Genomic DNA, 15,659 nt, shown 5'->3' with positions numbered 1-15,659 from the left:
TTTCAAGAGAGTAAAAGACTCATTACTTCAGAAGAGGTGCTAGCTCACTTTGACCCATCCTTACCTATTCGACTGGCATGTGATGCTTCACCCCATGGCATTGGTGCCATATTGTCACATAAGTTCCCAGACGGCTCAGAAAGACCAATAGCCTTTGCCTCAAGATCACTGACTACAGCTGAACGCAATTATGCACAGATTGACCGAGAGGCCCTCAGCCTTGTGTGGGGAGCCAAGAAATTCAACCACTACTTGTATGGTCAACAGTTTACACTGTTAACTGACCACCAGCCTCTCATTTCAATCTTCAACCCAAGGAAGGGCGTTCCAGTGATGATGGCACAACGGCTGCAGCGATTGTTACTCTTCCTAGGGGCTCACCTGTATGACATTGAATACAAGGGGACCAAGCAACATGGCAATGCCGATGGTTTGTCACATTTACCGCTGCTGACCTCAGAGAGAACTACAACAGTTGACTCAGCAGAGGTATTTCACACAACAATAGTTGAGCAGCTACCAGTGACAAACTCCCTCATTGAAAGAGAAACACGCAATGACCCTACATTGCCAAAAGTTTGACATCACTGTGAAGGGATGGCCAGCGCATGGTGACTTATTGTTTCCAGCATTCTCAGCTAGGAGGGAGCAGTTATCAGTGTGTCGGGGAACACTGATGTGCGGCTCACGAGTTGTGATTCCTCCCAAGCTTCGTAACCGAGTGCTAGATGAACTGCATGAAGGCCACTTAGGTACGGTAAAGATAAAAAGCCTTGCCCGTGGATACGTGTGGTGGCCGGGAATTGACAAACAGATCGAGGACCTGACAAAGAGCTGCTCAGGATGTCAAAAGGTCCAGAACGCACCACCACAAGCCCCTCTCCATCCATGGGAATGGCCCTCATCACCATGGCAACATGTGCACATCGACTTTGCTGGACCGTTCATGGACTCCATGTTCTTGATTGCAGTCGATGCACATTCCAAATGGCCCGAGGTCATTAAAATGAAATTAACCACATCTGAAAAGACCATTTCAGTTCTGAGGACCATGTTCGCTAGAAATGGCCTACCAGAACAAATCTGCACAGACAATGGACGACAATTTGTCTCTGACGAATTCCAAGGTTTCATGAGGAAAAATGGAATCAAGCACTACACATCTGCCCCGTACCATCCAGCTACAAATGGCTTGGCAGAAAGATTCGTACAGACTTTCAAGAAGGCCATCAAAGCAATGTACAGCGAGAATCTACCACTGCAACACAAGATAGACAATTTCCTCTTTGCTTATCGGAACGCAGTACACGCAGCCACTAATCAGACTCCAGCGATGATGTTTCTGAACAGGAACCTGAGATCTCGCGTGGACCTTCTTAAACCAAATGTACGTCGTGATGTAGAGAACAAACAGCTCAAACATTTGAATGCTAAGCCAACAAGAAGCTTCAGTGTGGGACAGTCAGTTCTTGCTCGTGATTTCCGGACGGAAAAGTGGCAACCAGGGACAATATCCACAAGAGAGGGAGAGAAAGTTTTTGAGACGTCATGTGGACCAAATTGTGGATGTTCAGGTGGAAAACACCCCTATACCTTGCCCAGACTCACCTGACATGGAAACAGACACTCCTGATTCATCAGCATCAGCACCAGCCTCATCCACAGCTGAGAGCTCTACCTGTGCTGATAGCTCACCTGATGCACCTGTACCTGTACAGTCTCATTCCCCAAAGCAAAAGAGTCTGGAGAGACGTTACCCAGAGAGGCAGCGGAGGCCTCCCCAGAGACTTGACTTGTAAAAGGGCTGTTGACAAAATAAAATGTTATGTTGGAATTTGAATTTTGTTACTTTTAAGAAAACAAAAAGGTTACTGTAAAGACAGGCTCTGTATGTTAATTATAGAAATTTTGCGTTAATATACTATTAAACTAAAGGGGGAGGAAGTGTAATGTATACAACATTGAAGGGACTACTTTGTTTTGCGGATGTACATCCTTAGTTGCGAGCGTATATAACAGACGCGCATCGATTTGTATAGTCAGTGCCGAAGTTCCAGTTACCCAGTAAAGATCACTTGAAGTTACTCTCAGTCTTTGCTGCTTTATTATTTTATGTAGTTGTGTATAGCGGTACAAACACAACACATTCCATTAGTCTTTTAAAAAAAAATTGTACCTACGCACTAGCTTTTAGTGATTGCTGTACACAGACCCCTAACTCTCTCCGCTCCTCCACAGTTTCTAGCTTCTCACCATTTAGAAAATACTCTGATCTATCTTTCTTAGGTCCAAAATGATTGGCGTCGCACTTTCTCCCACATTGAGCTCAGTCTGCCATAGTTTCGCCCACTCACTTCATCTCATCAATGTCCCCTTTGCAACGCTCTGCTCCCATCCACACTACTTACTGTGCCACATAACCTACTGTTGTCAGCAAACCATTTGTTAGCTACATTGGTGTACAGTAGTCAGTTTCTTAGTAAATTTAAAAAAAAAGCTTTTAAAATATGGCCTATTGCTGTCCTTGCGCCTGAAAAAAAGTTAATCTAAAGAGCCGCCACGAAGGCTCGCAAATGAGCGCAATTAGCGGAAACTCGCCATCGCGATTAATTTGATCTGGGGGTGTGGCCAGTTTTGTGGGCAGGTGCCGGCTTTTTAAACTAGCATTTAAGATGGAGGAAACTGGATTTCCGCTGAATGTTGTGACACGGAGCGCACGTTTGCTGTACGTGTATGGGGTCCGAGTCATCGTCATGTCGTGCATCATGTGATTCCTTCCTTTTCTCTCTCTCTCCGGTGTGTGTTTGTGTGGTCCAGGGACGATGCTTTCTAACAACACACGGCTCCGCCTGCTATTCAAAGAGCTATTGACAGATGGTAACAGTGATACATAGATACATAGAAGATAGGAGCAGGGGTAGGCCATTCGGCCCCTTGAGCCTGCTCCGCCATTTAATGAGATCATGGCTGATGATCCAAATTCAGTACCTTGTCCCTGCTTTCTCCCCGAAGTTGATGCCGGGTGGTCTGTCCAGTCTTATTCTTATTGTTTTTCCTAGCGGTTTGAGACATCTGAGTGGCTCGCTCGGACATTTCAGAGGGCTGTTAAGACTCAACCACATTGCTGTGGGTCTGGAGTCACATAGAGGCCAGACTGGGTAAGAACGGCAGATTTTGCTTCCCTAAGGACATTAGTGAACTGGATGGGTTTTTAGATAGGGTGACTGTATATGCCTGTTTTCTGGGGATTGCCCACGGTTGTGGGGCTTTGTCCCGGGAAAACAATCTCCACGGAAGAGTCCCTGGTTCAAGAAACACATCCCCAAATACGCACAGGTTCAAATCAGGAGCCACGTGACCCCCGAGCTGCCCTGTGGGTGGTCAGTAAAGTAGGCGGGGCTGTGCGGCAGGGTGGATTTCGATTGGTGGGAGGGATGTCAATCTCCTGTTTTCAACCCGAAGGGGTGGACTCACTGAGGGATTTTAATTTATGCAGAGACCGCGCTCTGTGGCCACAGCATGTATGCTCCGGCCCCCCACACACACCCACCCCACCGAATCCCTGGATAGTCCTGTGAAATTCGGTGGAGGAGAAATCGGCCCCCGGAGACAAAGTAACCGGGGGGGGGGGGGCGCTGGTAACCAGACTAACAAGCGGCGGCGGGAGCCAGGCCGGGTGGATAGAAACATAGAAACATAGAAGACAGGAGCAGGAGTAGGCCATTCGGCCCCTCGAGCCTGCTCCGCCATTTAATGAGATCATGGCTGATCATCCAAATTCAGTACCCTGTCCCTGCTTTCTCCCCATATCCCTTGATCCCTTTAGCCTTAAGAAATATATCTAACTCCTTCTTGAACATACTTAATGAATTGGCCTCAACTGCCTTCTGTGGTAGAGAATTCCACAGGTTCACCACTCTCTGGGTGAAGAAATTCCTCCTCATCTCTGTCCTAAATGGCTTACCCCTTATCCTTAGACTGTGACCCCTGGTTCTGGACTCCCCCGCCATCGGGAACAGCCTTCCTGCATCTAATCTGTCTAGACCTGTTAGAATTTTATAAGTTTCAATGAGATCCCCTCTCATTCTTCTACACTCTAGCGAATATAAGTCTAATCGACCCAATCTCTCCTCATACGTCATTCCTGCCATCCCAGGTATCAGCCTGGTGAATCTTCGCTGCACTCCCTCCATGGCAAGAACGTCCTTCCTCAGGTAAGGTGATCAAAACTGCACACAATACTCAAGGTGTGGTCTCACCAAGGTCCTGTACAACTGCAGCAAGACATCCTTGTTCTTGTACTCGAATCCTCTCGCTATGAAGGCCAACATACCATTTGCCTTCTTAAACGCCTGCTGCACCTGCATGCTTACCTTCAGCGACTGGTGCACAAGGACACCCAGGTCTCGTTACACTTCCCCTTTTCCCAATCTATTGCTGTTCAGATAATAATCTGTCTTCCTGTTTTTGCTACCAAGGTGGATAACCTCGCATTTATCCACATTATACTGCGTATACCCAACCTGTCCCGGGAGCCGGATCGGAGCGCGCTCCGCGACCTCGGATGGTGTGGGCAAGTGTCGGGCTGTGAGGAGGGGGAGGAGCCGGTGACAGCGGCCGGCAGATGCAGTTAACAGCAGCCACATTGTTCAAGCGGAACGTTCTACCGTGTCTTTTTGCAGGTTCAGTTTGCATCGAAATGACAAATAAATCTGGCCTCGCTACGCTGTGCAACCTGCATTTTCCGTCCTGGCTACTTTCCTGCACTCCCTGCCCCTGCGAGTCCCCGGATTCAGTTTAGGAAATATGGTCACCCTATTTTTACAACAATCCAGTAGTTTCATGGTCACCGTCACTGATAATAGCTTCTTATTCCAGATTCAGTTATTATATTAACTGAAATTTAGATTCGCGTCTCTGGATCATTAGTCTGGATGACTAGTCAACATCACTACAGCAGATGATCTAGTCATTATCACATTGCTGTTTGCGGGAGCTTGCTGTGCGCAAATTGTCTGCCGCGTTTCCCACATTACAACAGTGACTACACTCCAAAAAGTACTTCATTGGCTGTGAAGTGCTTTGGGACGTCAGCTGTGGCTCAGTGGGTAGCACAGTCGCCTCGCGAATCAGAAGGTTGTGGGTTCAAGTCCCACTCCAGGGACTTGAGCACAGAGATCTAGGCTGACACTCCCAGTGCAGTGCTGAGGGAGTGCTGCACTGTTGCAGGTGCTGGCTTTCAGATGAGATGTTAAACCGAGGCCCCGTCTGCTTTCTCAGGTGGGTGTAAAAGATCCCATGGCCACTATTTCAAAGAAGAGCAGGGGAGGTATCCCTGGTGTCCTGGCCAATATTTATCCCTCAACCAACATAACAAAAAAACCCAGATCATCTGGTCATTATCACATTGCTGTTTGTGGGAGCTTGCTGTGTGCAAATTTTCTGCCGCGTTTCCCACGTTGCAACAGTGAATACACTTCAAAAGTACTTCATTGACTGTAAAGTGCTTTGAGACGTCTGGTGGTCGTGAAAGGCGCTATAGAAATATACATTTATTTCTGGCCCAGTAAGATAATCCACCCTGCTCTGCTACCGTCCATGCGCTAAAAGTCTTTGCTTCCACCACCACCACCAAGAGAAGCCGTCCAGCGGAGGCAGAGGTCCCCAATGGGGGGCTCTCTATGCGGGAGTCCCCCCTTTTTCTATTGGGGACTTTGCCTGTAAGGTGTTGCATGGAGCAGTCCCGTGCAATAAAATGTTAAGTAGGTTCACGGACTCCCAGGCCGCCTGCCTTTTTTGCGGACTAGGGGAGTCCGTGTTCCATGTTTATATTCAATGTGTGAGGTTGCAGCCCCTGTTCCATTACTTAAAGGGGCTGCTCCTCGATTTTTGGTTGCACTTCAGTCCCACGCTCCTGATCTTCGGTCACCCAGTGCGGAGGGGAGCGGGCAGGTCAGAGGACATAGAAACATAGAAACATAGAAGATAGGAGCAGGAGTAGGCCATTCGGCCCTTCGAGCCTGCTCCGCCATTCAATGAGATCATGGCTGATCATCCAAATTCAGTACCCTGTCCCTGCCTTCTCCCCATATCCCTTGATCCCTTTAGCCTCAAGAAATATATCCAACTCTTTCTTGAATATATTTAATGAACTGGCCTCTACCGCCCTCTGTGTCAGAGAATTCCACAGGTTCACCACTCTCTGGGTGAAGAAATTCCTCCTCATTTCAGTTCTAAATGGCTTACCCCTTATCCTTAGACTATGACCCCTAGTTCTGGACTCCCCGGCCATCTGAAACATCCTTCCTGCATCTAGTCTGTCCAGACCTGACAGAATTTTATAGGTTTCAATGAGATCCCCTCTCAATCTTCTAAACTCCAGTGAGTATAAGCCCAATCGACACAATCTCTCCTCATACATCATTCCTGCCATCCCAGGTATCAGCCTGGTGAATCTTCGCTGCACTCCCTCCATGGCAAGAACATCCTTCCTCAGGTAAGGTGACCAAAACTGCACACAATACTCAAGGTGCGGTCTCACCAAGGCCCTGTACAACTGTAGCAATATATCCTTGTTCCTGTACTCGAACCCTCTTGCTACGAAGGCCAACATACCATTTGCCTTCTTAACCGCCTGCTGCACCTGCATGCTTACCTTCAGCGACTGGTGCACAAGAGCACCCAGGTCTCTTTGCACTTCCCCTTCTCCCAATCTATTGCCATTCAAATAATAATCTGCCTTCCTGTTTTTGCCACCAAAGTGGATAACCTCACATTTATCCACATTATAGTGCATTTGCCATGTTTCTGCCCAGTCACCCAACCTGTCCAAATCGTACTGGAGTTTCACGACATCCTCCTCACAGCTTACCCTCCCACCCAGCTTTGTGTCGTCTGCAAATTTGGAGATATTACATCCAATTCCCTCGTCCAGATCATTAATATATATTGTGAACAGCTGGGGTCCTAGGACCGATCCTTGCGGTACCCCACTAGTCACTGCCTGCCACTCGGAAAACGACCCGTTTATTCCAACTCTTTGCTTTCTGTCCGCCAACCAGTTCTCTATCCAAGTCAATACCTTGCCCCCAATCCCATGTGCCTTAATTTTGCACGCTAATCTCTTATGTGGGACCTTATCGAAAGCCTTCTGAAAGTCCAAATACACCACATCCACTGGTTCTCCCTTATCTATTTTACCAGTTACATCCTCAAAAAATTCCAGTAGATTAGTCAAGCATGATTTACCTTTTGTAAATCCATGTTGACTTTGTCCGATCCTGTCACTGCTTTCCAAGTGCTCTGCTATTACATCTTTTATAATAGACTCCAGCATTTTCCCCACTACCGATGTCAGGCTTACCGGTCTATAATTCCCCGCTTTTTCTCTACCACCTTTTTTGAATAGTGGGGTAACATTAGCTACCCTCCAATCCATGGGTACCGTTCCAGAGTCGATCGAGTTCTGGAAGACGACCAGCAATGCATCTACTATCTCTAGGGCCACTTCCTTAAGTACCCTGGATGTACCTCCTCGTAGGACTGCTCCTGGGCCTGGCCAAAGTGGCCATTAATAGGTCCAGGCAGTGGGCGGTCGAGGGGGTCGTCCAGCCCGATTGCCTGCCTCTCTTCCGCGGCTATGTTCGCGCCCGGGTGGCCCTGGAGATGGAGCACGCGGTGTCCGCCGGCACACTTGAGACCTTCCGAGACTGGTGGGCGGCGCGGGGACTGGAGTGCATCGTCACCCCGGCCAACCAAATTTTAGTTTAATTTGTTAAGTGTCAGTTAAAGTTTTATTAAGTCACAGTTAATTCACAGTTAATTTGGTTCAACACAAAAAGAGGAACACCACCACCAAGAGAAGCCCATCGGCTCCTCCTAAATTCTGTGGCATGCAGAAGCAAAATAAATAAATAAATATATATTGGGCACAACAACACTTGTATCCAAACAACGTCGCGACTGGGCTGCACGTCAGCCAGCGGCCCGCTTGGGGCGCAGTCGAGCCGCTGAGTGAGCGGAGAGCGGGGCAGAGCAGCGAGCGGTGCGGGAGCGGGGCAGCGAGATAGAGAGAGCGAGTCGGAGCATTGCAGCTACACAGTGAGTTCAATGCCTCTTCGCAACGGGGCACTTGTCACGGTGTAAACCTCAGCCTACCGGGACCCCTCGCGCGCGCGTGTGGCCTGCCACGGGTTTGTGTGTGTTTGTGTGTGAGTGAGTGACAGCTGGATTGACCAGTCACCAGCAACTGGAACTGGGAGCAAATTTAATAGCACCAGCGGGAACGCCAATGGGCTGATTGCGGTCGCGTCTGGGGCGGATTCACCCTCCTGCCCAATCAGGCGTCCCTTTCATGGGGGTGGGATCCGATCGAGCTTTAATTTAAACTGCACTTCCATTGAACTGTGAATTGATACAGGACTGTGAAGGGCAAGAGACCAGAGTTATACTGTGGGTTGCAGCTCGCCCTCTGGCCAGGAGAGAGCTATTCAGACAGCTATTATTATTAATAAACTACTTGCCCAGGTAAGACCATTTGCTTTCTGAGAGCATTTTGCTTTTTAAAAGACTCCATACTACCTATGCAGGAGTTCCAAAGATCTGCTGTTGTGATTTATTTAATATTTAATAATGAATTTCAATATAGATAAGTGTGTGGTGGTGCATTTTGGTACAAAGGAAAAAGAAAGACTTGCATTTATATAGCGCCTTTCAGATCCTCAGAGCGTCCCAAAGCGCTTTACAGCCAATGAAGTACTTTTTGAAGTGTAGTCACTGTTGTAATGCAGGAAACACGGCAGCCAATTTGCACATAGCAAGTTCCCACAAACTGCAATGTGATTATGACCAGATAATCTGTTTTAGTGATAAATATTGGCCAGGACACCAGGGATAACTCCCCTGTTCTTCTTCCAAATAGTTCCATGGGATCTTTTATGAGAGTACAGACGGGGCCTCGGTTTAACGCCTCATCCGAAAGACAGCACCTCTGACAGTGCACCTCTGACAGTGCAGCACTCCCTCAGCACTGCACTGTAGTGGGATTTGAACCCCCCCAATCTTCTGGCTCAGAGGTGAGAGTGCTACCCACTGAGCCACGACTGAATAAGGAGGCCGCATACTCCTTGGAAAGTAAGAGTTTAAGTGGGATAAAGGAGCAGTTGGACCTGGGGGTACAGATACACAAATCACTAAAAGTCGCGATGCAGGCTAACAAGGCCATAAAGTAAACAAAGCACTGGGGTTCATTCCCAATAAATCCAGCAGGGAATTCAGGAGATACGTCTTCACCCAGACAGTGGTTGGAATGTGGAACCATAGAAACAGAAGATAGGAGCAGGAGTAGGCCATTCGGCCCCTCGAGCCTGCTCCGCCATTCAATGAGATCATAGCTGATCATCCAAATTCAGTACCCTGTCCCTGCCTTCTCCCCATATCCCTTGATCCCTTTAGCCTTAAGAAATATATCCAACTCCTTCTTGAATATATTTAATGAACTGGCCTCCACCGCCCTCTGTGGCAGAGAATTCCACAGGTTCACCACTCTCTGGGTGAAGAAATTCCTCCTCATCTCAGTCCTAAATGGCTTACCCCTTATCCTTAGACTATGACCCCTGGTTCTGGACTCCCCGGCCATCGGGAACATCCTTCCTGCATCTCGTCTGTCCAGGCCTGACAGAATTTTATAGGTTTCGATGAGATCCCCTCTCAATCTTCTAAACTCCAGTGAGTATAAGCCCAATCGGCACAATCGCTCCTCGTACGTCATTCCTGCCATCCCAGGTATCAGCCTGGTGAATCTTCGCTGCACTCGTTACCACAGGGAGTAGTTGAGGCGAATAACATAGATACATTTAAGGGGAAACGAGATAAATACATGAGGGAGAAAGGAATAGAAGGATATGCTGATAGGGTGAGATGAAGAGTGGTGGGAGGAGGCCCGTGTGGGGCATAAACACCGGCATGGACCAGTTGGGCCAAATGGCCTGTTTCTGTGCTGTGAATTCTTATGTAATTCTGTTTAAAAATACTGCCTCACACCAAGACTGGAGGTATACTTCACCTGATGCGAAAGGCAAGTGATGTGAGCTGTCCTCCTAGAGGGATGTTGGGAAGCTTCAGCACATCTGGGAGTCGGATCAGATCCCAACTGTTGAGTTACACTGTGACAATGTGTATCCACAACCACTTGGCATCAATGTGAAAAATGCAAGTGTAATTGAACTTTTACTAAGGTAATGGGTTGGGACTCCATTTTCTCAGCTACTTCTAAAGAAGGAACTTGCATTTTTACGGCGCCTTTCACAACCTCAGGATTTCCCAATGCACTTTGCAGCCAATGAAGCACTTTTGAAGTGTAGTCACTATAATGTGTAAACAGAGCATCCAATTTGAGCACAGCAAGGTCCCACAAACAGCAATGTGCCAATGAACAAATAATCTGTTTTAGTGATGTTGGTTTGAGGAATAAATATTTACCAGGACACCAGGGAAGGACTCCCCTGCTCTTCGAAATAGTGGCATGGGATCTCGTCCGTCCATTCGAGAGGGCAGACGAGGCCTCGGTTTAACGTATGCAAAAGGCGGCACTCCGACAGTGCAGCGGAGCTCCCTCAGCACTGCACTGGAGTGTCAGCCTAGATTTCTGTGCTCAAGTCCCTGGCGTGGGGACTTGAACCCACAATCTTCTGACTCGGAGGGGAGAGTGCTACCCACTGAGCCACAGCTGACACCTATAGTCTTGTGAGGATCACATGATCTCACCTGATCCTACCTTGTATAAGAGCTGCGGTTCTCGATTAGTGTATGGTCTTGGTCTTGGACCAGCATTCCCAGAGATTGTCATTTCAAATTCCCATTGCGGAAAGTTGTGAAATTGAATTCAATAAATCTGGTAATTTATGGGCTGGCACCAGGAAATGGCCACGAAGGCTGCTGGATTGTTAACAACCCAACTGGTTTGCTATTATATGTCAGGATGCCCACAACTGGTCCAATTATAGATGATTCCAGCCTTGCCAGCATTGCCCATATCCTGAGAACAAGTTTTTAAAGTTGAGACCAGAACTGAGAGGTTGTCACCATCAGGAAAGACTGAACAGGCTGGAGCTCTTTTCTCGAGCAAAAAGAAGGCTGAGCAGTGACCTGATCTGAGGTGACCGGTCTTTACAATTATGGAGGGGATCCATAGAGTGGACGTAGAGAAGATGTTTCCACTCATGGGGGAATCCAAAACGAAGGGCCGTAAATATAAGTTAGTCACCAATAAATCCAATAGGGAATTCAGGAGAAAGTTCTTGACCCAGAGAGTGGTTAGAATGTGGAACTCGCTACCACAGGGAGTGGTTGAGGCAAATAGTATAGATGGATTTTAGGTAAGATGAGGGAGAAAGTAATAGACGATTATGCTGATGGAGTTAGATGAAGTAGGGTGGGAGGAGGCTCATGTGGAGCATAAACAGCAGGGCCTGTTTCTGTGCTGTAAATAATGTGAGTGGAGGAGGCCTTCAGCCTAACTTCTTTTTATTCATTCACGCGATGTGGACGTCGCCGGCAAGGCCAGCAATTATTGCCTATCCCTAATTGCCCTCGAAGGTGGTGGTGAGACGCCTTCTTGAAATATAACCGAGTGGCTTGCTGGGCCATTTCAGAGAGCAGTTAAGAGTCAACTACGTTGCTGCGGGTTTGGAGTCACATATAGGCCAGACCGGGTAAAGATGGCAGATTTCCTTCCACATTAGGTAGCTTTTTAAAAATTTAATTAATTGAATTTAAATTCCCCAGGTGCCATGAGATTTGAACTCATGTCTCCGGATTACTAGTCCAGTAACAGAACCACTATGATACCGTGCCCACGTGAAGGATTGCTCCTGCACCAGTACAGCACGCCTTCAGTTCTACGCTGAAGTGTTAACCTAGAATACGTGCTCAAGTCCGAGACTGGGGGCTTGAACTCGCAGCCTTGTGATAGAGAAATGAGAGTGTTACAAACTGAGCCAAACTCATACTTTTATTAAAAACTTTGCGGGAACTTGGAGAAACTGTGCAAAAGAAGAAAAAAAAATCAGACAACCAGATTAGGTTGAAAAACTTTGTGTCTTTGTATTTGGTGCCTGCAGCGGCTCAAGAAGGCGGCTCACCACCACAAATCGGTCACTGCTGGTCTTGTATTATTGAAAAATGACGCAGCGAAAGTTAATCACCCGGCTCATCCCAAGGGCAATTCGGGATGAGCCATAAATTCTGACCTTGCCAGCGAAGCCCCACATCCCGTGAACGAATTTTTAAAAAATATGGCAATTTGGCAAATGGAGACGACATCCACAGTATGGGAAAGGCAGTAGTATAAAATGTTCATTAACTGTCTTGTTACTTTGTTCATCTATATTAAAAATGTATAATTCTTTATTGCAGGCATCATGAATTACTTCAGATTTATCAATGCAGTAAGTGCTGCTCGGAGAGCATCACCAATTAGAGCGCTGAGTAAGTAGAAGAACAAATCTGTCACTGCTGGTCTTGTATTACTGAAAACAGATCCAGAGAGAGTTCACCCGCCCTGCCCGCATTGTAGTCCCTGCACGATCAGTTAGGAGATCTAGTGAAGAGGCTGTAGTTTTGTACAAAACTCTGACACACTATTGGCTATATGACGCAGTGATCTGGAGGCATGTTGACAATCAAATAAAGGGCACCAATCTAACCCGCCCGTCGGGAAACTGACCAGGTCGGGTAGAATGCTAGTAGTAATATTGGGCGGAGTGTAAAACCAGCGTTCCACCTAATCCCGTGTGTTTTCCACCCGGTGCGCTAGGTTAAAATGACCCCCTAAAGTGTTTCTCATTTCCAGTGATGAGGAATCGGAGAACTACTGTTGCGAGAGAGTATCACACACACATCCGCAATTATCTGCTTCACCTCCAAAAACAACCTCTGCTTTTATCCAATTTCCACGTATATGTCTTTTCCAACTTAAAGTTCTGACGCATGTAGCCCTTAGCTAAGTCTGCTGATCTATAATCAGCAATGTAAGTCTACCTGAGCACTCAAAGTGGCACAACCTTGACATGAACCGTGAAAGAGACTAAAGCAGAATACATCGGTACCAGGCTTGAAGCGACAATCAGTGGCAGTCTCATTTGGTCCATCAAGAAGTTAAGGAGGGATGATTCTCGCATTGCCGACCTCAAAGTCGACAATAAGGTCATAAGTCTAGATAGTGAGAAAGCAGAAACACTGAGCAACAAGTTCACAAGCAATTTCACTAGCGAAACCACATCAAGAATTCCAACATTGCCAGACTCTGATCTACCGAGTATACAGGACTTGGTTGTCAGTAGAGTGTTGAAGCAACTAAACATCCTCAACCCCAGCAAAGCACCTGGCCCCGATAGCATTCCGCCATGGGTCCTCAAGATGACAGCACCGGTAGTAGCACCCATTCTGACAAACATCTACCAGTCGTCAATTGACGAGGGTTACGTACCTTCCCAGTGGAGAGAGGCCAACATCTGCCCGATCTTCAAGAAGGGAGAGAAGGCTGTCCTGGGTAATTACAGAGGAGTGTCACCTACCAGTATACCCTGCAAGATTGTTAAGCACATTGTCCATTCACACATCATGACCCATCTGGAGGAGCATGAGGTACTTGTAGACAACCAACATGGCTTTCGGGCCAAACGCTCCACAACGACTCAACTGGTATTGACAATAAACGGCTTCACTGGCTGCATTGAGAAAGGGGAAATAGTCCACATAGCCTTCCTTGACTTTGCAAAAGCCTTTGACAAGGTGCCGCACGAGAGATTTCTCACCAAACTACAAGCATTCGAGGGCCCATTCTCACATGGATAAGACACTTCCTTACATCAAGAACACAAACAATTTCTCCTCATCTCAGTCCTAAATGGTGGAGCCCTTATCCTGAGACCATGACCCCTAGTTCTAGACTCTCCAGCCAGGGGAAACAGCCTCTCAGCATCTACCCTGTCAAGCCCTCTTAAGAATTTTATACGTTTCAATGAGATCACCTCTCATTTTACTAAACTCTCGAGAGTATAGGCCCATTCCACTCGGTCTCTCCTCCATAGGACAACCTTCTCATCCCAGGAATCAGTCTTTGTTGCACCTCCTCTAAGGCAAGTATATCCTTCCTTGGGTAAGGAGACCAAAAGTGTACGCAGTACTCCATGTGTGGTCTCGCCAAAACCCTGGAACCAGGACAGGCACGGTTCCTTCTTTCGTATGGTAGCAACAAAGCAAATGAAATGTCAATATCTAAATCAGATATCCAGGCCAAAGCTTCCAGTGTAACAGCGTGGATATCTTGTAGGCTGCCTGTGAATCTCCTCTGAGCGCAGCGCTCAATGATGTGCTCCAGGGTCTGATTAGGAGCTCCACAGTTGCACGATGGGGGTGCTTTAATCTTCCATCCATGGAGAAGGTGGCAGCATCTACCCTGACCGGTTCTGAGGCGGCTGATGGTTGTCCACGGTTTGCGAGGAAGGTTTGATCCTTCAGGTTGCACTGTGGGGTTCGCTATAAGGAATCCATTCCGTATGTCACAGCTCCTGTCCAGAGGAGGGCCAGAACATTCAGGCCCCTTAAATTGTTTAAAAAAGATGAATTTGACCAGATGGCTTGTAGAGAATAGCACAAGCAGACTTGATGGGCATAGTGTGCTTTTTCTGTGCTATAACATTCCTTTTATGATTCATACCACTTCCATTGAGCCAATACTTACTTTGCCCATGAAATAAAATGAAGACACTTAGTTTTGCGTGGTCTCTGGAAGGAAAGAAGTTCTTGTAATAAAACCATGGATTACCTCGTATTGAAATCAGCAATGATTCACTGGTGCCCAAGTAAACATTGATATCCCAGAAAATTAGCAGAAGCTTGAAGCGCAATACATTCACGTGACCTGTCACCCAGGCTTGTAAGTAAGTGAAACTTTCTGCCGTCCATTTAAAAAAAAATAGACATGGAATCATAGAATGGTCACAGCACAGAAGGAGGCCATTCGGCCTGTCGAGCCCATGCCGGCTCTCTGCAAGAGCATTTCAGCTAGTCCCACTCCCCTGTCCTTTCCCCATAGCCCTGCAAATATTTTTCCTTCAGGTACTTATCTAATTCCCTTTTGAAATCCATGATTGAATCTGCCTCCACCACCCTTTCAGGCAGCGCATTCCAGATCCTAACCACGCGCTGGGTAAAAAAGTTTTCCCTCATGTCGCCTTTGGATCTTCTGCCAATCACCTTAAATCTGTGTCCTCTGGTTCTCGACCCTTCTGCCAATGGGAACAGTTTCTCTCTATCTACTCTGTCCAGACCCCTCATGATTGTGAACACCTCTATCGAATCTCCTCTCAATCTTCTCTGCTCCAAGGAGAACAACCCCAGCTTCTCCAGTCTATCCACGTAACTGAAGTCCCTCATCCCTGGAACCATTCTTGTAAATCTTTTCTGCACCCTCTCTAAAGCCTTCACATCCTTCCCAAACATGCATTTATATAGCGCCTCTCACGACCAGTGGACCTCCCAAAACATTTTACAATAAATGAAGTGTAGTCACTTGTAATGTGAGAAACGCGGCAGCCAATTGGCGCACAGCAAGCTCCCACAAACAGCAATGAGATAATAACCAGATAATCTGTTTT

The 15,659-nt window shown here is 47.2% G+C and overlaps 1 protein-coding gene across 4 annotated transcripts in view; it reads left to right on the top strand.

Moving 5' to 3' along the window:
• The first annotated feature begins 7,993 nt into the window (after positions 1–7,993).
• LOC147124006 (kynurenine/alpha-aminoadipate aminotransferase, mitochondrial-like) overlaps positions 7,994–15,659 on the top strand; it is a 59,235-nt gene continuing 51,569 nt past the window's right edge. For 2 of the 4 annotated variants that reach the window (XM_085977198.1, XM_085977068.1), the window contains exons 1-2: positions 7,994–8,100; positions 12,415–12,486. In XM_085977198.1, the coding sequence (XP_085833324.1) occupies positions 12,420–12,486 (67 nt within the window). In that variant the 5' untranslated portion in view covers positions 7,994–8,100; positions 12,415–12,419. Of the gene's footprint in view, positions 8,101–8,419; positions 8,527–12,414; positions 12,487–15,659 lie in introns of those variants that run through there. The other 2 variants (XM_085977136.1, XM_085977264.1) reach the window with 2 other exon arrangements.

This window comes from Somniosus microcephalus, chromosome 1 (genome assembly GCF_052327205.1).
Source record: "Somniosus microcephalus isolate GS21.2 chromosome 1, FLI_Smic_1.0, whole genome shotgun sequence".
Taxonomy (NCBI): domain Eukaryota; kingdom Metazoa; phylum Chordata; class Chondrichthyes; order Squaliformes; family Somniosidae; genus Somniosus; species Somniosus microcephalus.
The sequence above is the reverse complement of the archived record's forward strand: the minus strand, read 5'-3'. Positions and strand labels throughout refer to the sequence as shown.